The 24545-nt window shown below is 41.7% G+C and overlaps 1 protein-coding gene across 2 annotated transcripts in view; it reads left to right on the forward strand.

Moving 5' to 3' along the window:
* The first annotated feature begins 1481 nt into the window (after positions 1–1481).
* Positions 1482–24545, forward strand: part of LOC117463673 (adenylate cyclase type 4-like) — a 43689-nt gene continuing 20625 nt past the window's right edge. The window contains exons 1-5 of one of the 2 annotated variants that reach the window (XM_034106042.1): positions 1482–1666; positions 3561–4572; positions 18399–18596; positions 19029–19190; positions 23603–23752. In XM_034106042.1, the coding sequence (XP_033961933.1) occupies positions 3793–4572; positions 18399–18596; positions 19029–19190; positions 23603–23752 (1290 nt within the window). In that variant the 5' untranslated portion in view covers positions 1482–1666; positions 3561–3792. Of the gene's footprint in view, positions 1667–3398; positions 3483–3560; positions 4573–18398; positions 18597–19028; positions 19191–23602; positions 23753–24545 lie in introns of those variants that run through there. The other variant, XM_034106043.1, reaches the window with a different exon arrangement.

Below are 24545 nucleotides of genomic sequence, written 5' to 3' on the forward strand. Positions count from 1 at the left end.
GGTTGTTTCCAAAATGGTAGAAAAATAAAGTCGTTCTGCATGAATTCATCTGCACATTTTTGAGACTGCTTGTTTAATTTCTATGTATTTTAAGCAAGAAAAGAGGAAGAGGGTTAACCCTTCTTTTCATATTTTGTTTACCGTCCTTTTCTTCCTCTTTGCTTGTTCAGAGCATAATAATAATTGAATACTTGTTACCCAATGCATGTGTGTATCTTCACAGAGGAAGGTTAGGTTGCATCCTTCTAATAAATAGACATGTAAACCAGCCAGGTGAGTTTGTGAACAATGGTGAAAATATACCGCACATCTATTTTGAGAACAACCTGAGCATTGTCTCCAGGCAATGTACACAATGGACTTTCCCTTCGACGTCTAAATTCACCTCTGCAGAAGTTTTAAAATAGAGTGACATACTTTCAGTGAGTGGTGGCTGTAGGTATGTTGTGGCTTTGTAACTAACTGATTTGCATATTTAACAACAACAGAAAAGTACAGGAAGGCTTCCTGCACATTATCCCTACATGTTTCCATCTTAAGCTTTGTTAGTTAGTTAGTTTTGTAACGGACGTAATGTAACATGTAACGGTTGTAGCTTTTCTCAGACGCGGAGGGATACTGACTTGTTGTGAAAAGTAACTACAATTGTACCCGTGATACGCTCATTATATCGCGGCGAAGAACCAATCAGATTTGTGTGTGTGTGTGTGTGTGTGTGTGTGTGTGTGTGTGTGTGTGTGTGTGTGTGTGTGTGTGTGTGTGTGTGTGTGTGTGTGTGTGTGTGTGTGTGTGTGTGTGTGTGTGTGTGTGTGTGTGTGTGTGTGTGTGTGTGTGTGTTTGCAGATGTTGTAAAATAAGTTGTTTGGCAATATAGGGCCATATTACTACACCAATAAACATGTTTGATTTGAATGAAAAAGACGCACAGGGGTACACAGAAGAGAGATAAACTCAGAGAGGAGGATATATTATGTTTACCTTGAAGGCTTTCCAATAGTGTGTCGTTTACTGTTTCTCTTTTTTCATTTGATGTAATACAAAGACTGTTCTCACTTTAAGTTTAAGTTTTTTTTGTCATTTTGTTGTCACAGTAGAGACACAAAATGCTAATATGAACCTGAAAATTAGCATTATAGAGCCCCTTTAAAACAACACTGCAAATAAAGTGACATTGAGCCTCTGCATGCAGCCCTCCTGGTCTGTTGTGGGACTCGAACCAGCAACCTTTAGATTCCTAAGATTATAGTTAAAACAAACTAAGCCTTAAATCCACTTCAAGTGTCTTTTTAAGTATGCAGTGCACTTCGTTTTAAGACAAAACACCTGCAGACAGTGTGCCCTTTGACCTTCCTCTCCATCTCTGTTTACCTCTTCATATTTGAATAGGAGGACCACGCCCCCGCATTCACCTGCCTCGCGCTCCAACCACCTCACACAGACTCGCTCGCGCCCAGAGCCAGACGCAGACTTTTTAACGTCTGTTTTTTATGGAAGAAAATACTGTTTTACGAGATCATTTCGACATTTGTAAACGGAAAAAAGTGTATTTAAGAGTCCAAGAAAACGATAAGGGAAGCTGGGCGATTAAAAACACAAAAGGAAATTAACTTATATATCACTTTGAAGTTAAAGGGAAACAGCGACGAGAACATTAATAAACGATGAGGTAAGAATATTATTTGGCTTATTTCCTTACATTTCTGTGCTTCAACTCTCATGTTAATGATCAAACCCGGTGTTTCTGTTTTTGTCCTGTCACACAGTACGCCTTTATTAACGTGAAATAAGTTACTGAGCCGATAATAGAGCCTACTAAGTGAACTATTAAAGGAAATTGTTCCTAATATCCCCTGAAAACTAGCCGCAATTATGTATGGAAGCACATTTCTGCCAAGTAATTTTACTGAAAATCTCAAAAATAATGGCTTAGTATTTCAAAAGAATTGCCAGCAATTGGCTTCCAATAATAAAGTCATCTTTTCAGAACAGAAAATCAATTTAATCTCTAGTTTGTAGTCCTTTTTGATAATTAAATTAGTTGTTAATGACGAGAGAAGAGGACGTGCATTTATTAGAACCATTGATAACTATCAAGCTGATTATTTTTACATATTGAATTATTATAAATGACTTTATTGAAGGCTTACACCTGCTGCCAAGTTAAACCAAAGATAAGCCAAGTGCAATTGAAAGATAGCTTTGTTAACACTGTCAGTCATTTTTCGCTTATTTGTGATAACACATGTTGCCATAATACTCCTTTGGTAATTCAACAATGAAACATTCAACATGCAGCTTTGTATTTGTGAATGGTGTGGTTGGAGAGATTATATTGGTCCATTTACACACATTTCTATTTTTACTAGTGTTTGCTGTCTGATATGATAATGTAAATATCTGCGGGGGGTTTCAAACAAGCAATTGGAGGTCTTACGATTTACGCATTTTATATCAAAACAACAAGGCTTATGGATTGAGTGTATCTATTAAGTTGGTAAAATTGCATCCATACGTTAAAATACAACATAATAATCTTCAATCATTTTCTATTGTTAGTTCTCTAAAAGTGACTGTAAGTCAAATGAACGGTGTCTAACTTCATCTTAACTTGGATGACACTGAATAAACCGGACCTTAAAAGTTAAAATATAACATTTCCATGGTTTGATTTGAAAGCCAAAAACATCTGAGTAAGTTTTGGAAAACCCCTCTTTCTTTATTCTTTAGAACCGGGAAAAGGGACTCCAGTGGACAACAATACATGCACTCTCATTACCACACAGCGCCAGAGTTTAAAGTGTGTCAGACTTTTTTTTTTAAAAGACACACAGTACCCTTTTGTAAAAGTCAACAAAGAAGCCATATTGATGTAATGTAAAGGACAAAGCACGAGGTTTTTAACACTCGCCGCAGGTCAATTTAGGTAACATTATTAATCAAATACTGTTTAATCCCTCTCTTCGCTATTACATCAGGTATACCTCTCGCAGAAGAGGCAGATTAAACATTTTAAATCCTAAAATAGATGGTGACACACATTGCATCTGACAAAGGAGATCTGTGCAGTCACATGACGGGGAAGAAGCGGCTGAATGTAGGTGGAACCTAAAAAAAAATGTTTTATGTGAGCTGGGCGCGTCGCTGAAACTTAATTCCTTTACACACCTGTGTGTGTGTGTGTGTGTGTGTGTGTGTGTGTGTGTGTGTGTGTGTGTGTGTGTGTGTGTGTGTGTGTGTGTGTGTGTGTGTGTGTGTGTGTGTGTGTGTGTGTGTGTGTGTGTGTGTGTGTGTGTGTGTGTGTGTGTGTGTGTGTGTGTGTGTGTGTGTGTGTGTGTGTGTTTCAGTGGAAGAACTTGTAGCTCGTATAACAAGTTTTTTTTGCATAATGGGGAAATGATTAAAAGACGTGTGTCATTATAATGGCATGACAACGATGAGCAGGTTTGACTTCCCTGCTCTCCTTATTGGACTTTGTGACACAGGTACAACATAATTCAGCTAATCTCTGAATGTGTTTGTTGTTGTGTTTAACCTATTGTTTATCTCTTTTTTTTTGGCAGCGATTTCCTCCAGTTTGCCTCAGTGATCGTCAAAGAAGGATTCGGTGTTTGACATGCAGTCAAAGGTGAACGCTCTCCTTTCCGCACATACATAAACAACAGCTGACAGGTGAAACACGAAAGAAGTCACTACCCTCGTGTGTTTTGATCATGTAGACAGAGACAGACAGCAAGAACAAGTCAAGTGACAAGGGGCTAGACGAGGAGATCCCTCTCACTCACACAGGTCACGATGCCAGATGAGTCGCAAGGTTTTACGGACAAGAAGAGAACTGGAGGAGACGAAGCGCCAAAAGTGGCTTTAGTGCCGGACGTTGTGGTGAATGCTATCAATGGAGAGGGGGAAGACACCGGAGGTAACATCATGGAGCTGGACGACTTCAGTAAAGCAAAAGACGGATTAAGCAGTGACACTTTGAAAGGGAACGACGGCGCGTTAAATAAAAGCAAATCTCCTGTTTCCGTAAAGGTCGGTGTGGCTAAAAAAGTGCAGAGCCCTGAACCTCTGGAGTCTTTGACGAAGGGGACAACAACAACAGATCACGCTAACCTGGTCACCTCGTCCTCTGATAGGCTACACGCCGTAGAAAAAAGCACAAAATCCAACTTTGGCGAAGAGATATCGGAGCTCGATGGATTCGAAAAGACAAATCAATTCTCTCCGGTCAAAATCTCCGCACACAGCGTTAAAAACAGCCACAGAAGTCCGGATGATGATCGAGGCGTTTTTAAAACAGACTCTTCTTTGGGTGGCAGTTCACCAACCACGCCATTCAAACTCCCACAAACGCGGGACAGCATCGACGTCAGGTGGGACGACGAGGACAGAGGAGAAGACAAGAAAAGCACCCGGTCGAGGCAGAGTGTGAAGGAGGGGGTGTGCTGCTGCTATCATGCGTTCCACAGGGCCTTCCTGCAGTGTGTGGAGGAAACTCCCGCCATGCTGACCGGTCTGGTGCTGTCCTTGGCTTTCTGCGTGGCCCTCATCGTCCTGATCCCCTCCACAGGAAGGGTGAGACTGTGTGTGTGTGTGTGTGTGTGTGTGTGTGTGTGTGTGTGTGTGTGTGTGTGTGTGTGTGTGTGTGTGTGTTTTCAGATATGAAGGAAAAGCAAGAAGTGGAGAAGTAAAATCAGGAGAATTTAATGCATTTATTCAATATGTTTTGCATACAAATCCACTAGATACAATCATAAGACATAATGGAGACACTCTGATTAGCTATAGGCAGGGCTGGACTGGGACAGCAAATCGGCCCTGGCATTTAGACCCAGCCGGCCCAAATCCATAAAACAAACAAATAGTAGCGGTTATTGACAAGAAGAATAACTCAGTATAATTAAAAAAAACGCTATTATTATCCTTTTTACGTACCAGGGGCAAACTAAACTAATACATACAACAAGTATGTGTAACTATCAATCATTAGAAATTAGACCTTCAAACCCTCTCACAAAGCGAACAGTGACCGAGCACTAATAGGGGGGTCTGATGGTGGTGGAGGCGGGGAGGGAGCGGATCAACAACTTGAGCAGCTGTCAACTCAACATTGTAAATAACCAACAAAAGACGATCACCGGTTCATCTTGTTTTTGGCTTGAGAATAGTTTGGGCAGCGTGAGAGCGTGAGATTGAGAGTGAAAGCGTGTGTCATACGCTAGATGCGTGAGAGTTGGCAACCCTGGAGTACCTGCTGCAGGTGGGGCCGACCAGTTCTACAAGAGGGAGACAATAGCTGTACTTATTTTTTAATGAGCCACATGCCATGATGCACCAACTTCAGACATCCTTACAGAGCCACTCCTCCACCACACACGAACGCGCACATGACCAATGAGGGCACAAGATAAGTTTGTGCACAGATGGAAGGCTGACAGGCAGGTAGGCCAAACCAAGTTCCCATCAGCAAAAACACGTGGGTTTGCTATCCTGGCTCCAAAATGGTGGAATGAGCTCCCCATTGAAATCAGGACAGCAGAAAGCTTACACATCTTCCAGACTGAAAATTCATCTCTTTCGACTCCACTTCGAGCGATAGAATTGTTAACAAAGCACTTATATACTAATAAAGGGCTGGCTTATCTGAAGCCAGTTGAGTAGCACTTGAAATGTTTGGCTCCATGAAACCTGATGTACTTTATGATTCTGTTTTCTTCAAGGTTGTGTCTTCCTGGTGGAACGCACTTATTGTAAGTCGCTTTGGATAAAATCCTCAGCTAAATGCAATGTAATGTAATGTCTGGGGGGGTATGCCCACCCCCCAGAAGAAAAGTTTTAAAAATAACCCCTTAAATGATGACTTCTAGTTAATTTAAGGGGGGGGGACCCTATAGTGCCCTGCCTCCCCTTTCTATGACAACACGATAGAGATAGGACCAGATGAGTCTACAGGATGAGTCGACGGCATCTTTTCTTGGGCTTGTTTCTCCCACAGATTGACGCTCTGATATGACTCCCTGATAAACACTGCTATGTCATTGATTAGGTTGAAAAGTGTTCCACATTCGATGACATTTTGGGTAGTTTCAGCCAGGACAAGATTAAGAACATGAGCATAGCACCACACATGGACATGAGTGGGTGACTGGGAGGTCATCAGTGCAGAAAATCCTTTGTACCGGCCTTTCATATTGGATGCTCCATCCGTTGCATTACCTATACACACATGCCCTTGTCCAGTTTCAGATGCTTGAAGTATTGTCCGGTGGATGCGTGGCACTTCACTAAAGCCACAAGCCTCTCTTGCACAGTCTCATTGACATATTTTAAGATTACTGAACACTGATCCTGAGAAGTTATGTCTTGTGTTGTGTCCAGCTGAACAGAAGACATCCCGGCCTTCTGGACATCACTGGAGATACTTCCTTTGATTAGACTACGAACAGTTTCTATGATGGAGTTAACAGTAGTTTTGGAGAGTAGGGTGATGAGAGACCCTCTACCTTTTGTTCCACTGGATTGGTGCAATTTCTTGCTCTTCTCTACGCAATCATCCAGATGCTCTTTTAAGCAGACATCATACTTTCCTAATAAAAGGATGAGCTCCAAAAAGTTACCGTGGTCCACGGTGTTGTCAGCTAGCATATATGCTCCCTCATTCTCCACCTGCCTGCACTTTCACCACATCCACCACATACTCCAAAACCTGACGTCTCTTTCGGACTTGTTCCCTATGAGCAGACATCTGACTGCCAGCAAACATGCTTTCGATGTCTGCTTTAGAGCACCGTAAGAAAAAAGCTTCAGCACAGGTTGAATGTGTAATGCTCTTTTTGTGCTCCTCTGTACGCTGGTGTGCGTGCCTCCAATCTGACATTCCAGTTATAAAGACATACAAAACAAAACAACATATGACGTCCCTTGCAATATGACGCCACTTTCTGCTGGTGCCATCTTTACAGGTGAATACCGTCTGCACAACTGGATTTCTGGTATGTTGTTGTGGGTGCTGTTCTAAAAACATCTGTAACATAGATGGCTCGGGGCGGGCAAAGTAATCTATGTCCTCCTGCTCTTTGCTCTCCTCACTCTCCTCCTCTGGGGATGCTGCCTGGCTCAACACGATGATACAGAATGATGGATTCCCTGATAGAGGTCCATCCAAATAGGCATTGACATAACAATACCACACAGTTAATGGTCAAAACTACATGTGTGCCTCCATTTTTTATCTATTTCTATATTATTCATTCTATATATTGTCAATCAAAACTACCACAACAAGCTGACTATAAACATTTTCTTCAGGTCCCAAAAGACCACTGTTGCCCTTATAACCAAATAAGTAAATACACTAAACAAAACAAGCTGCCAGCTGACAGTAATTGTTCATGAATGTTGGTTAACTTTCAATGAGACAATGTATCAGAGTCCCATTAAGCTATATTTTAACTTACCAGGGAAAACCTAAAAAAGCCAGCTTACTAGCTTGGAGGCTAACGAATGTTTCTCTTATAATATTTGTCTTATTAGTGCTTCATCAAAGGGATATTAATGGGTTCCAGAACTACAGAGTATCATAACCTTAATAATAATATTTTCCTAATTTTCTTAGCTTCTGCTTACCGCGAGTTCTCCTCCCTCTCCCCACTCGCGCTGATCTCTCTCCCTCTCATCATCTTCCTCACCACCAATATCGGCCACGGGTTAGAAGAAGATGGACCTGCACCTGTACTAAACATGTCGGTTATTTTGACACAAGCGGCAGCATCAGCACGAAGGGCCTGCTTTTTTCTTGCCCGCAATTGTTCTGCTCTCCCTTTTCGCTTGGCCTTCGCCTTCGCCATTTCTAACTCGAACTTTTTTTTTTCTCGAAAAAAAAGGAAGTTTGGCTTCAACGGCCGGCTCACCTCCTGGGGGCGTGATTTAATGATGCACACCGAGCGGCCCAAAGGGGGAGGTGATTAAAGATTTGATTGGGCCGGCCCAGTGTCAATTACTAAAAACATTTAAACAGAGGGCCAATATACCCGTCTTATGGGCCGGGACTTCAGAAAAAAAAAAGAAATGACGTGTCGGCCCAAAAGGCACGTCGGCCCACCGGGAAAATGCCCGGTATGCCAGATGGCCAGTCCACCCCTGGCTATAGGATACTAGACAATAGGGGCCCACAAAATAACATAACATATTTACATTGTATATCATTAATACATGTAGAAGTGAGAGATGTCATGTATTCTACAGAAACATTAGAAGCCAAAAACATACTAACCAAACTCCCTTCTCTAACCCTCACCACTTCATCGTCAATAAACGGTATTTGCGATATTTTGCACACTATTTTAGCGCACGGTTCGGTTGTTAGAGACAGTTAAGTTTGACCTACTCAGAAGACAAGGAAGACAAAGTAAAGGAGGGTATTAAGAACCGTGCGCTAAAATAAACCTATAAACCTGTTCGTCCAAAGACACCACAGCATTCTTAAGCCTCAATTATTAAAGGCATGTAAACAGGAAGTAAAAGGCACTGAAAACACGTTGTTGGCCTCATACAACCCTGTCTCCTAAAAATTACGTTCCCACAGAACTAAACTGCATTCTCAATTACGTTTAGCTAGAAACGTATTTACTCCCACGTTACGTTAGTTATGAACGTATCTCAAATACGTTTATTTTCTACATATCTTCTAGAAACATGTTTTCTCCCAGGTTACGTTCCTTATGAACGTATCTGAAATACGTTTATTTTCTACATATCTTTGCCATTTATTGTCTTGCTTATAATGATGATAATAGTCATTTATAAATATCATTTTAGAGCACACCTTTGAAATCGACAATCGGGCTCGATATATGGTTAAATTAAAATCAGTAGGCGAGGCTGTAATTTCGCCAGCTGTTACTCTCATGTGCGAGGCAGAACATAATAGTTTGATCATGCCAAAAAGCTGCTGTGTCGTTCATTGCACCTCAAACATTAAAACAAATCCAGAGTTACGTGTTTCTGTACTTCCTCTAAGAAGAAAGGACAGTAACAGAAGAGCTCCGTGACTTCAGGCTTGATCGCCGTTCAAATGACAGCGCTGGTTTCCCCAAAAGTGGGCGGGGCTGTAAAGTGAAGTAGATTTACTCTCATCTATTATTCAAAACCATTCTATTTATTCTAACGTAAATTACATGCCAGTGTTTTATCTTTTATTTATTTGTTTTTATTTTAAATCGTATAATGTCGGACTTTTTTTCTCGTCTTTGAGGAAAATAAATGGGGTTTAGAGATTCAAAATACTGAAATCTGTATTTTTTAAAATCTCTTCCTTCTAATTTGTTATTCTTTTCTAAATAACACACTGTTATTTACTCAACAATAGCACACAATTATCCTTGTTTTTATTTATTCGTTTAATTCTATAATCTTGGGCATTTTAGCATGCTTTTTAGCCGTAAATAAAGTCACCAGAAACAGACGGGACATTTCGAGATTTAGGATGGCCCAAGACACTACACTACCCATAATCCCCAGCTATCGTTTGGGACTACAGTCCCGTTGACAAACCCCGTGATGTTGCGCCGAGGTTACGCCGAGCGTCAAGCTCTTTGAAATGGAACGAAACCACGGCAGACTATTCAAAACTGGACTCGAACGCCCCACCAGAACTACACATGCTGGCTATTGTGTTTCGCAACATGTTCTCTATGGCACGTCTCTACTGGGAATTGTAGTTTTAAAAGACGTTTTTCCCAAATGTAGAAGTTGACAGTATTAAACTGTGTACAGCCCTGGAGGTTTAGGCGATAGGAAACACATTGGTGTGGACACATTTAAAACATGTAATTACTAAATGGGTGAAAATCGCTTGTATCCATAATGGGCAGCATTAATATATACCCACACGACAGCTCATTGTTACTTTGTAATTCTACTCCACTACAATTCAGAGGTTAACCTGGTATTTTTACTCCACTACATTTTGTTTAGTTACTTTGCAGATTCTGATTAATGATGTGGAATATAAACAACCCTTAAAGCAGACTTTAGTTACACCTGAATACAATTCAGGGAAGGTGATTGTCAAGTGCCAACAATCAGGAGAGATATTTGATAGTTGGTGCTTGAGAAGACTAAACATTTATCTGCAGATCTTTATAAAGTATATTCATTACTCGTTATTCTATACTAATAGTTAATTAAAAACTGTATAATGGCTATTTTGCATATCCCTTTCAAGATTTCAAGGTTTTCTAAGGTGTATTGATCTTATACACAACTTGGGTCGCAGGTTCCTCAACAGACATCTATCAATATGTGTGTACTGTATACCTCCACCATTAAACTGTCATATTCTGCACATTTCTTATTCTATCTACATACATAAGAGTATAATTAATGTGTATAATATCATTTAAAATAAGTGTTTCAACATAGTTAACATTGCAGGAAAGCAATATTTTAGACGTTAAGTACTTTGTCAGGCTTAATATTCATCTGTAGATAGATACCCCCAGAGCTTTTTTCTTGTTTAAAAGAAGACCTTAACCTAAAGTATTTTTTAATGTGTTAATAAAGGTTAATTCGTTTTTCTGTTTTGCACATCCTCCTATTAATATCTTTGTACATCCAGCACTAAACTGTTTTATTGTAGAGATCACTTAGTATCTTCTTGACTTTTTATATTCTATATTTCTATCATTGACCTTCTACTTTCCCCCTATGAAAGTATGTACTCTTAATATTGTTTTGATCAAATAAGATTATTCAACAAAAATAATTCAATAACATGCTTTAACCACTAGGCGGTGCACACAAGGTACACACAGCATTCTAATAATAACTTTGTATTATTAGTGTAGACACTTATGTATAACATCTGAAGATGTGTAGTTTTATTCATGTTTTTACATAATTTTACAGGATATTGCTATACTATTTCTCTTGTTTTACTTCTACACATTAATATCTGATTTGTAAAACATCACAGACAGAAAGGCATAGGCTATCCGTCATTTAATAGTAAGCTATTGAAATTGTGATTCCATAGATGTGTCTCCCATCACCCAAATCCCCTGACTATTCTCTCAACTCAGTATTTAGATTCTTATATTCAAAGAAAATCAGTAATATCTTTAAAAACTACAAGTCCTTTTTTATCAGCTGTGCACCGTTATGGTGTAAATATAACCTATATACCAATTGGATCAAATATAAAAGTCAGCCGAATTACTATTGATACTGCAAGGAGACGTATTTTGTGAAAAGAAATTGAAGATGTTGTTTAATTGTTGATATATTTATGATCCACGTCAAGTATTCAGTTTTGGCAGCAGTTCTCCTGTTTGTCTCTCTCTATAAATAAAGAATTACGGCAGATGTGTAATATGTAATGCAGCCGAACCGTGTATTACAATGCCGTTATGTGATGACTTCCAAAGAGAAAAGCAAGCACACTCTGAATTAGGTATTATTTTATTTTTCGTTGTCGGATATCATATCTCCATATCATATGAACACCATATCCCATCGTGCATTGCGGCTAAAACATCCAATCAACAAGCTTCAAGCTGAGGATCTTGGGTAATCAGTTTAGTGGGTTTGTGGTGTGTATCGCTCAAAATGTCCCGTCTGTTTCCGGTGACTTTATTTACGGCTAAAAAGCCCAAGATTATAGAATTAAATGAATAAATAAAAACAAGGATAATTGTGTGTTATTGTTGAGTAAATAACAGTGTGTTATTTAGAAAAGAATAATAAATTAGAAGGAAAAGATTTAAAAAAAACAGATTTCAGTATTTTGAGGCTCTGAGCCCCATTTCTTTTCCTCACAGACGGAAAAAAAGTCCGACATTATACGATTTAAAATAAAAACAAATAAATAAAAGATAAAACACTGGCATGTAATTTACGTTAGAATAAATAGAATGGTTTTGAATAATAGATGAGAGTAAATCTACTTCACTTTACAGCCCCGCCCACTTTTGGGGAAACCAGCGCTGTCATTTGAACGGCGATCAAGCCTGAAGCCACAGAGCTCTTCTGTTACTGTCCTTTCTTCTTAGAGGAAGTACAGAAACACGTAACTCTGGATTTGTTTTAATGTTTGAGGTGCAATAAACGACACAGCAGCTTCTTGGCATGATCAAACTATTATGTTCTGCCTCGCACATGAGAGTAACAGCTGGCGAAATTACAGCCTCGCCTACTGATTTTAATTTAACCATATATCGAGCCCGATTGTCGATTTAAAAGGTGTGCTCTAAAATGATATTTATAAATAACTAATTATCATTATTATAAGCAAGACAATAAATGGCAAAGATATGTAGAAAATAAACGTATTTAAGTTACATTCATAACTAACGTAACGTGGAAGAAAATATGCTTCTAGAAGATATGTAGAAAATAAACGTATTTGAGATACGTTCATAACTAACGTAACGTGGGAGAAAATACGTTTCTAGCTAAACGTAATTGAGAATGCAGTTTAGTTCTGTGGGAACGTAATTTTTAGGAGACAGGGTTGCCTCATAATACAGCCATTGTTTTCAGGAAGTATTCAATGTACTTAACAGATACATTTTTGAGCTCTTTCTTCGACATTTTACGGCTTCCATGAATCAGTGGACACGACCTGAGCTGAACTTGAATGTGTTAATCGTCCACTGCATTAAAAGGCTTTGAAAAAGTAAGTTGACATCAATATCAACAATGTACTTAATTCCCTAGGGCAGTGGCCCTGGAGGCACAGAGGCATGACAGGGGGGGCGCAGAGGCATGACAGGGGGGGGCGCAGAGGCATGACAGGGGGGGCGCGAGAGACCAGGATGAAAAATGGTTATTAAAAATGTTTTAAAAATCATAATTTGAACAATTATTGATTGGAAAATAATATGATACAGTACTATTACGAGAGAGAGAGAGAGAGAGAGAGAGAGAGAGAGAGAGAGAGAGAGAGAGAGAGAGAGAGAGAGAGAGAGAGAGAGAGAGAGAGAGAGAGAGAGAGAGAGAGAGAGCACACCGGTACCGGAGATAGTAGTTGTTAGCTTCTGGTGCTAGCGAGCTACGCTAACGGATATAAGGAGTTTTTTCAACAACAAAGTGGAGGAGGGTCCTCTCTGTCAGACTGAGAGGCTCAGTGAGCTAAAGGACTCTCTCAGTGTTTAGATAGTTCACTTTAGTCTAAGTTATCTCAAACGGTTTGGTCACCATTAATGTAAACAATTATTTCCGAGGCACACGTTTATATGAACATTATAGTTATAAAAAAATAAGAGAATAAATGAAAAACAGGTATGAAATACTATATGACAGTAAAACAAGAATAAAGTCTAAAAGGGGAGTGATTTGTAAAATATCGATAAAGAAAAAGTAAATCTGTTTACAGTTCTGTTTCATCTGGGTGCTGAGAGAGGTATCCATAGATCTCTTCATGTTGCGTGGGGAGTGTTGCAGTAGAACAGTCCTCTGTAGCGCCCGGTACATTCATGGGAAACCCTAAATGTCTGAGCACCCTCTACGAAACGCCAAGCTACCCCACAGCACCCCAAAATAAATATCTGGCTTTTTTTTCTCCAAAGGGGGGGCCTGGCAGAAAAAGTTTGAGAACCCCTAGGGGGACAACATAAACAACTCATGGCAGGATTACATTAAAAGGCATTGCAGCAGCTGTTTAAAGCTCAGCCTGGCTTCAAGTCTGATGATTAAAGGCATTTTAGGCTTTTTGGATATAGTAGACACCTGAGTCGAAATGGGAAGGTATTTAGAAATATATATTAACATAAAATGCTCCTGTTTTATCTGTATGTATCTGCTATGAAGAGACTTCTCATGTCCAGGTTCATATCAGTACTGTCTCTAATGCTTTAATGTTCAAAAAGCTCTTTATTTTGCTCATACCTGTGCTGAAACCAGCGAAAATCATAACGATTTTTGTGTAACTGTTAGGAAAATATCACTCACCAGGTTGAGAATCAATAATCAGGTACTAATTTATTCTTGCAAGAAAGAGCAGAGTTAATCACATACAGAGGATATGGGTTAACTCATGGGGTTTGTTGCTCACCGGAGCAGCAAAAACATCAGGCTTACATCTTCCAAAACACGGAGATAACAACAAAGTCGTGAATCGAGGTGGCGCTAATATCATCCGCGGGTGTCGGAAAGGTGTTTCGGGGTCATCTGCGACGTCTTCTGGAAAGAGTCATGTTCTTCCTTCACGCCTCATAGAAATGAGATATTTAGGAGACAACAAGTCTGTGTCTTCTCATAAATATCAACAACCTGAAATGCCCTGCCTCCTCCGATCACAAGAAGAGGCAGCTGCACGGTCGTACACAGTGCAGAGTCACACACAGTATCAGTGCATTAAAACAACCCATCATTGTATTTTCTCCAACATATCCCTCCTGGTTATACTACGGAATAACATAGAACTTGGAAAATACAAATGATTAAAAACTCATATACAAAAGTACCCAAACGGCTGAGGTAGGTAGATTGTATAGGCACATGTTTTAATGTAATCCGAATGGATGCCACGGCCTAATTCTTTCTCTGTACATCGTCCGTTTCTATCACTCAGACCCGTTACTGTTTCCCTGCTAACGTCCACTCTTTAAATTCTACTGGGTTCTGTTGGTTTCTTCACTGGTTTGAGACAAGCGTCCTTATTGGAATCCCCTCCCTTTGTAGCCAGACTTCACCCCAGTGAGGCGAGTTTCTGTCTTTAGGTTGAAACAGCTTCACAGTCAGGTGTAGAGGATGGTCTCTCCGCCCCTCTAACTGCAGTCGGTGTAGACAGGAGTCCTTGGTAGGGACCCTCACACTTGGCCGAGTGCCAGGTCTTCCTCTTTATCGCTCTGGTGAACTCCCACTCTCCTGGTGTCACTGTCTGTGGAGTCAGGTACTTCCTGTGCAGAGGGGACAACAACATAGTGATCTCTTTTCTTCTCAACATGTTTGCCCTGCCGTGTTTTCACGCATACTTTCTTCCGCTCTTACAGATGGTTTTAACTCAGGCAGATAATATGGTCTTCCATATAACATTTCAAAAGCCCTCGAGCACTAGGTAGGACGTGCATGCTTAGCATCATTGGTGCTAAGCATCTCATCCGTGTTTTCCCTGTCTCGGCCATCACCTTCTTCAGTTTAGCTTTTACTGTACCATTATTTCTTTCTATCAACCCTGCTGACCGTGGACGATAAGAACAATGTGTTTTAACTGTATTCCAAAGACGGCTGTCAAATCCTGAATTACTTTATTTACAAAGTGTGTGCCTTTATATTATTATTATTATTATTATTATATATATAGATATTTTCCGAGTGCGGTATAATGAGACAATAACAGGCTACAGATGCGGACACACACACACACATATATTTATATAAATATATACAATTTAAAGTATGAGAGCACTCTCATAATAACGTAACACAATCAGAGACTGGATATATCCCCCCTCTCTCTGGTCGCTGAAATGGGGAATTGAAATTACGGGCCAAAAGTTGTATTTACAAGTATTAAAACCATACTTGCCAGACTCCCGATTTCATTGCCCTCTCCCGGTTTCATCCCGGTGTCATATTTCTCCCACATTTCTCCCGATTTCTGACAAAATCAGATTTACTCACGACTGTTTCCACTCGGACTTTAATACAGCTACACCATTGTTTGGTGTCCATGGTAGCGCGTCTCTTTAGCAGCGTGCGCAACTGAAAGTCTGAGAGGGTGAGGAAGATTGTCACAGAAAACTGAACAAGAATCGACAACTCGACCCTCTGCTCACTCCTTTCCTGTAAAATACAGGTCCAGCCCACACACATGCTCCATCAAGGATGGTGCTACGGGCCGCAAGGCAGTGCACTTACCACTACAATAAGCATGTTCATGTTAATCTAATGATCCGCGATGATCCACTAGTATTGAGAGGCCTCTTATGCAAGGGGTGCAGTGTCGCGTCCTAAAACCCGGAAGTAAGCTGCGCTCGGATTCCCTCGACAGAAAGCAGTGGGATTTCTCCAGAGGGTTTTGGAAAATAGCTTGGGATAAATGCACGTTGTGTTCAGCCGGATAATATCCACATGTCTATCCTACTTTTATTATTTTCGAATCATAAATCTAATCGATAGATTTACGATCGATAGATTTCTGATTAGCATAAGTTCGTTCATGATGGCTCGGGGGGGGGGGGGTCAGAGGGCCTAGCTATAAAAGTCACGGCTGTGGTGTGTGCTGCACACTCACAGACCGCCGCTCTCTTGGGGGAGTTGCACTGCATCCAAAAGTGATAGGATGAAATCTTCCTGTGTAATACTTACGTGTGTTCGTGGATGTTACCATACCCCTATTTTCCCATTGTTGTGCAAACACATGTATTCATGAATAAGCATTGTTGCTGTGTGTATGAATGATAGTAGAGTAGTTTTGTCTGCGTCACGACAGCAGAAGTTCCATCAAGATTCCTCTTGCAGAAACCGGCAGCACATCGTCATGTCTGCGCCGGGGAAGGGAACGTCCGTCAGGTCCGTCCTTGGAGACACTTTTCTGCGACACAGTCACGTGGCTCCCCATCTATCTCTACCGGCAGTAGTGTAGCTGGATTTAAAGTAGTACATCTGTCGATAGTAAGATTTGGTCGTGATAGCAACGTAGCCACGCATGCTAAATGTCTAGCTGGTGACATATAGGTTAGTTTATTTTGTAACAATAGTACGGACACTGCGTGAGTTACTTTTAGAGTATCTAAAAAGCACTATTGCTGCAGAGGCCATGGAGGCTGCGATTACTGCTTGTAAACAAATGGGCATGGCTCGAGCTATGGCGTCCAACTGTGAGGAGTACAATGCCACTGGTCTATTCCCCCCCCATGTAGTTGAGTGAGTGACGTCATAAATCCATTTTGACAATCTGCTGTCTGAACAAACGGTTTTGCATAATCTGGTTACATCTATTCCCATTACTTCTAAGGTAACAACTGGTTTCTCTATGTCAAGGTCTGAGTCATTTTGTATAGGTCATATAGCTTTGGGCTATCTTGCTTTGGGTTAGTCTGTTCTTTGGTTGTTTCTTTTGTTTGACCTACGTTAACCCTTTCCATCTGCTCAGGGACTGTGTCTGTGTTTGATAATACGTGACGTGATTCTGTAGATGCACTAAGGATAGCTTTAGTCATGCCTGCTCCACCCAGTCCTCCGTTCCCTCCTGCGGCTTTCTTCATTTGCAGTCGTTTCTCCAGTGTCCACATTTTCCACACAAGAAGCAACTTCCCTCCGGACATGTTCCTCCTCCCCGTCCGCCACCTCGTGCCCCACCTCGTGCCCCACCTTGCCCTCCATCTCGTCCTCCATCTCGTCCTCCACCTCGTCCTTCACCTCGTGCCCCACCTCGCCCTCCACCTCGTCCTCCACCTCGTGCCCCACCTCGTGCCCCACCTCGCCCTCCACCTCGTGCCCCACCTCGCCCTCCACCTCGTGCCCCACCTCGTGCCCCACCTCGCCCTCCACCTCGTGCCCCACCTCGCCCTCCACCTCGTCCTCCACCTCGTGCCCCACCTCGTGCCCCACCTCGCCCTCCACCTCGTGCCCCACCTTGCCCTCCATCTCGTCCTCCACCTCGTGCCCCACCTTGCCCTCCACCTCGCCCTCCACCTCGTGCCCCACCTTGCCCTCCACCTCGTGCCCCACCTAGCGCCCCACCTCGTCCGTCCCTTCCGCCACGGCCCCGTCCGCGCCCTCTTTGATCACCTCGGAAAAGCAATTCAACAGAACCTACATCAGAAGTAGAAGTAGTAAAAACACGGCAGTTTGCTTTGTGTTTCTTATTTTTCTTTTGTTTGCCAATTCCACCCCATTCAGTTGAAATGCCTCCCCTTAGAAAATCAGTCGCATTCCCTGATATATTCATAACGGGCATTCTGAATGCCTTACCTGACCGTGTGTTGCTGGGTTCGCAATTAATTCAAAAAAATAATTACCGCCGTTAACGCGATAATTTTGACAGCACTAGTAGAAACATGTTTTTTTCTGCTGTAAAGTTGGGCATTTTAACATGGGGGGTCTATGGAAATTGCTCTTTCTGCAGCCAGTCCCTAGCGGCCCATGTATGAACTGCAGTGTGTGGCACTTCCGTATTGGCTTCCCGGCTGTTCCCCAGAGTTTGCCGCTTGGAAGGGAGTCAAGGAACCTGAAATGAGACGTGACAAAACAAAACAGGAAGTGACAATACAAGAATAACAACATGACCATACTGATTTCTGAGTTGTTGAAATGGAAGGGTTTGGTGAGACCCTAATGTATTGAGGAAAAACAGAATGATAGGGGACCTTTAACGCTGCCTGCTCCACAACATCCATGACAGTTGAGTGTCTTAGCGATAACGTGTTTTTAATCGTTCGCCCATCCCTCCACAGAACATCGTTCATCACGTGGGTGCGCTGTCAGTGTTGTGTGTGGTTCTGTGTGTGAGCTTCTTCCTGCTCGTCTGTCTGCCCTGGCTGGCCACGGTGCGGCGCTGCGGGGGGGCGCTGGCGCTCTTCGTCTGGGGGACGCTGTACGTCACCGCCATCGTCTTCATCTTCACCGGAGGACCCGTCACTGCGTGGGAACAGGTGAGAAGGAAACACAGAAAGAAATAATGAGGTTTAGTACATCAGTAGAAAGGACACTTCAGGACAAAAGGCGGATAAAGAGACAAAATACTTCGTAACTCAAAAGAAACCACGGCAACAACGAGTAGGCCGTCAGAGAATATAAAGGCAATATATCAATACTTCAAATTCAAGACAGGTTGTCACCCCTTTTGTGTGAGTTATACCCATTGGTCGATAGTGGGAGGTTCCTTACAGAGCCCCTTGCCTTTTTACGGCCCTTTTAACTCACTTTCAAAAAGATTTAAAAAATATTTTGATGACTTTTTGACGATTCAGAGTCCATAAGGTAAAAGGAGACATCATAACTTCTCTGATGGTACTATGAACACCATCCCATGTTATATATTCTTTACCTGTTCAGTAACTCCGCATCTTTCCGTAACTCCTCAGGTGGCGTTCTTCCTCTTCCTCTCTCTGAGCGTGTACACGGTGCTTCCTCTCTCCATGGCCTGGGCCCTCATGGTTGGGATCTGGACGAGCGTCTCTCACATCGTCATCATCAGCGTCTACGTCCCCGTCACCAGCCCAGACACACCCGACCTGGCTGTGCAGGTAAACAATATTTGTCTTTTTTTAACTTAACATACGTAGGACATACTGCTATAGGATGCTTACATAACTGCACCTGTTGTCCCTCAGGGTAAATCAGCCATGCCCTCCTTGGACACCAAAAGGACAATTTATTGATGCTATCCATTTTCATATTGTGCAAACATTATCAACATATTTCAGACATTATCATTACATTACATTGAGCTGACGCTTTTATCCAAAGCGGCGTACAATGCATTCGATACAAACTTGAAGAAAACAGGTTTCGCAAACCCACGTGTTTCTGCTGATGGGAACTTGGGTCCCCCTCGCAGTACGGGTGCAGCGAGACCGTAATTACGGCAGAAGCAAAAAAGCCCAAAATATATAATTCTCACTCCGAGTGGGAGGATGATTATTTTTGTATCTATTCCAATTCAAAGTCCATCTGTCTCGTCTGCAATGCGAGCGTGGCTTTATCGAAGAAGGGTAATTTAGGAGCGGGATTTCAAAACGGTGCACAAACGCCGCGAGACGGAATTCCCTCCTGATTCTGCCCTACGCTCCAAAAGGGGAGGAGCCTGAGAGGACAGCTAAATGAATGATAACTTATAATCATGGCTTAGGTTGTCAAAACTGATGCAAAGTGAGTATTGGTTAAAAGAACACATGTACAGGTTAAAGTACAGATGTAAATGTAGACAAATATGAACAAATGAATCTTTTGCATGTGCTAGAAAATAGCGTCCTTATTCAAATCACACTTGTGGGGAATGTGTGTGAGCAGTTTCCTGGAAAGATGCTTCGTTAAAGCTCACCTGTTATGCAAAATCCTCTTTTCCATGTCTCTTTACATCAACATGTGTCCCCTCTTCTCCATGTCTCTTCTACATCAACATGTGTCCCCTCTTCTCCATGTCTCTTCTACATCAACATGTGTCCCCTCTTCTTCATGTCTCTTTACATCAACATGTGTCCCCTCTTCTCCATGTCTCTTCTACATCAACATGTGTCCCCTCTTCTCCATGTCTCTTCTACATCAACATGTGTCCCCTCTTCTCCATGTCTCTTCTACATCAGCATGTGTCCCCTCTTCTTCATGTCTCTTCTACATCAACATGTGTCCCCTCTTCTTCATGTCTCTTTACATCAACATGTGTCCCCTCTTCTCCATGTCTCTTCTACATCAACATGTGTCCCCTCTTCTTCATGTCTCTTCTACATCAACATGTGTCCCCTCTTCTCCATGTCTCTTCTACATCAACATGTGTCCCCTCTTCTTCATGTCTCTTTACATCAACATGTGTCCCCTATTCTCCATGTCTCTTCTACATCAACATGTGTCCCCTCTTCTTCATGTCTCTTCTACATCAACATGTGTCCCCTCTTCTTCATGTCTCTTCTACATCAACATGTGTCCCCTCTTCTTCATGTCTTTTCTACATCAACATGTGTCCCCTCTTCTTCATGTCTCTTCTACATCAACATGTGTCCCCTCTTCTTCATGTCTCTTCTACATCAACATGTGTCCCCTCTTCTTCAATGTCTCTTCTACATCAACATGTGTCCCCTCTTCTTCATGTCTCTTCTACATCAACATGTGTCCCCTCTTCTTCATGTCTCTTCTACATCAACATGTGTCCCCTCTTCTTCATGTCTCTTCTACATCAACATGTGTCCCCTCTTCTTCATGTCTCTTCTACATCAACATGTGTCCCCTCTTCTTCAAGTCTCTTCTACATCAACATGTGTCCCCTCTTCTTCATGTCTCTTCTACATCAACATGTGTCCCCTCTTCTTCATGTCTCTTCTACATAAACATGTGTCCCCTCTTCTTCATGTCTCTTCTACATCAACATGTGTCCCCTCTTCTTCATGTCTCTTCTACATCAACATGTGTCCCCTCTTCTTCATGTCTCTTCTACATCAACATGTGTCCCCTCTTCTTCAAGTCTCTTCTACATCAACATGTGTCCCCTCTTCTTCATGTCTCTTCTACATCAACATGTGTCCCCTCTTCTTCATGTCTCTTCTACATCAACATGTGTCCCCTCTTCTCCATGTCTCTTCTACATCAACATGTGTCCCCTCTTCTTCATGTCTCTTCTACATCAACATGTGTCCCCTCTTCTTCATGTCTTTCTACATCAACATGTGTCCCCTCTTCTTCATGTCTCTTCTACATCAACATGTGTCCCCTCTTCTTCATGTCTCTTCTACATCAACATGTCTCCCCTCTTCTTCATGTCTCTTCTACATCAACATGTGTCCTCTCTTCTTCATGTCTCTTCTACATCAACATGTGTCCCCTCTTCTTCAAGTCTCTTCTACATCAACATGTGTCCCCTCTTCTTCATGTCTCTTCTACATCAACATGTGTCCCCTCTTTTCCATGTCTCTTTACATCAACATGTGTCCCCTCTTCTCCATGTCTCTTCTACATCAACATGTGTCCCCTCTTCTTCATGTCTCTTCTACATCAACATGTGTCCCCTCTTCTTCATGTCTCCTCCACATCAACATGTGTCCCCTCTTCTCCATGTCTCTTCTACATCAACATGTGTCCCCTCTTCTTCATGTCTCTTCTACATCAACATGTGTCCCCTCTTCTTCATGTCTCTTCTACATCAACATGTGTCCCCTCTTCTTCATGTCTCTTCTACATCAACATGTGTCCCCTATTCTTCATGTCTCTTCTACATCAACATGTGTCCCCTCTTCTTCATGTCTCTTCTACATCAACATGTGTCCCCTCTTCTTCATGTCTCTTCTACATCAACATGTGTCCCCTCTTCTTCATGTCTCTTCTACATCAACATGTGTCCCCTCTTCTTCATGTCTCTTCTACATCAACATGTGTCCCCTCTTCTTCATGTCTCTTCTACATCAACATGTGTCCCCTCTTCTTCATGTCTCTTCTACATCAACATGTGTCCCCTCTTCTTCATGTCTCTTCTACATCAACATGTGTCCCCTCTTCTTCAAGTCTCTTCTACATCAACATGTGTCCCCTCTTCTTCATGTCTCTTCTACATCAACATGTGTCCCCTCTTCTTCATGTCTCTTCTACATCAACATGTGTCCCCTCTTCTTCATGTCTCTTTCTACATCAACATGTGTCCCCTCTTCTTCATGTCTCTTCTACATCAACATGTGTCCCCTCTTCTTCATGTCTCTTCTACATCAACATGTGTCCCCTCTTCTTCATGTCTCTTCTACATCAACATGTGTCCCTCTCTTCTTCATGTCTCTTCTACATCAACATGTGTCCCCTCTTCTTCAAGTCTCTTCTACATCAACATGTGTCCCCTCTTCTTCATGTCTCTTCTACATCAACATGTGTCCCCTCTTCTTCATGTCTCTTCTACATCAACATGTGTCCCCTCTTCTTCATGTCTCTTCTACATCAATATGTGTCCCCTCTTCTTCATGTCTCTTCTACATCAACATGTGTCCCCTCTTCTTCATGTCTCTTCTACATCACCATGTGTCCCCTCTTCTCCATGTCTCTTCTACATCAACATGTGTCCCCTCTTCTTCATGTCTCTTCTACATCAACATGTGTCCCCTCTGTGAAAGAGACTCTGAAAGTTTCAGGAACAAAGATTCTCTCTCTTTTTGATCCATTTCTATAAAAACCTGTCTGAAAATGAGCTGATCAGATTTTGGCCACTTTATGATGTCATAACGATGTGTTGTCTTGTGTAACCATTAGCCAATCAGCAACCAGGGTACCCCCCCCAGACAGAGGGTGTTTCTCAATGTCGAGGAAGGATCCTCCAGAGCCACTATTTCAAGGATTCTACGTCATCGAGTCCCGCCGAAAGACTGTTCCAATGTCCAGGATCCTTGGAATTCTACCGAGGCCGACGTCCTTTGTTGCGGGAAATTTCGAGGCTGCACATGTGTATCCTCCGCGGTCTTAAAATCCCCACAATGCTTTGCACACGGACCAATTTTCCAAATCTTTGGCGGAAAATGTAAGGCGGGGCCTTTCATGTGACGCACACCGGCACACCTGTTAGCCAGTTCCGACCATTCTTCGCTTTCCGAGGCTAGGAGGGATTCTTGCCTCGCTTCTGAAGGACCTGACTCGGAAGACATGTCCTACCAAGGAAGCGTCCTCGACATTGAGAAACACCCAGAGAATCAGCACTTTTGAAACAGGGCTGAAACAGAGGGGATTATGGGTAATGCTGCAATGATCTGTTTGGTGTGTCAGCCAATCAGAGACATGTTCTGTATATATCTGAGACCTGTGATATATTGATGAAAAACAGTATAGTAAAGTAGAAGCTAATTCAGTTAGTGATACATCTCTTTAATATGCACACAAATTCAATAATGTCTTTGTTTTTCCAACTCTCTGTACCAATATTGTTTCTGCTGGATAAATAGTCAAGTGTAAACAACCTCCTTGTCTCTCCTCGCAGCTGGTGGCGAATGCGTTTCTGTTTGTGTGTGTGAACTGCGTGGGGATTTTCCATCTGTGGATGACGGAGCGGGATCTCAGGAAATCCAATATGAAGAGAGAGGAGTTCAGCACCGTACGCTCCCAGAAGGAAATCAAGAAATACCAGCAGGTAGCACAAAGAAACACTCATTATATGGTATGGGAGGTGTGTGTGTGGCGCTGTGGGCTAGTGCGTTGGTGTGTCGGGATCAGGGAGCACAGGTTCAAACCCCACTGCAGTCAGCATGTCGTTGTGTCCCTGGGATGCTTCACCTGTGGGGATTCTCCACAGTATTGTAAGTCGCTTTGGATAAAAGCGTCTAACATGTGATGGAATGTGTGGTTTTAATTTAAATGTACCTACTTGAATATATTAGGTAATAATACAAAACACCTCAGCTTAGCCTTTACTGACACAAATAAAATGTTCACTATAAGATAAGATTTTACAAGTGGATACTTCTGCATTATAAAAATCAAGCAATTTTATTTTTAAAAGGATATTTTGTATTATTATCTTATTTATTATTATTATTATTCCTTAAAAATATTATATCAAAGAGATAATGTGCTAGAAATAAATATATAAATATGAATATACAAATCCCTCGATACATAGAGGGATTGTAATAATGCTAATAAATATTAATACAAAAAGGGATTATTATTCATAATAACGACTTTGTTAAAAAATATAAATAATAGAACAATTAAATCAAAGAGATAATGTGCAAGAGATAGCCATGTAAAAAACTGAAAGATAAATAATGAGAAAGTAATGAATAATTACAATAACGAGTTAACAGACTAAAGGGTAACATAAGTTATTAACAATACCATACTTGATATAATTGCTATATCTATACCCTGTCCTTCTGGATTTAAAATCGTTACGTGCAATCGCTTCATCATCAAAGAGGCTC

Source organism: Pseudochaenichthys georgianus, chromosome 18 (genome assembly GCF_902827115.2).
Source record: "Pseudochaenichthys georgianus chromosome 18, fPseGeo1.2, whole genome shotgun sequence".
Lineage (NCBI taxonomy): Eukaryota > Metazoa > Chordata > Actinopteri > Perciformes > Channichthyidae > Pseudochaenichthys > Pseudochaenichthys georgianus.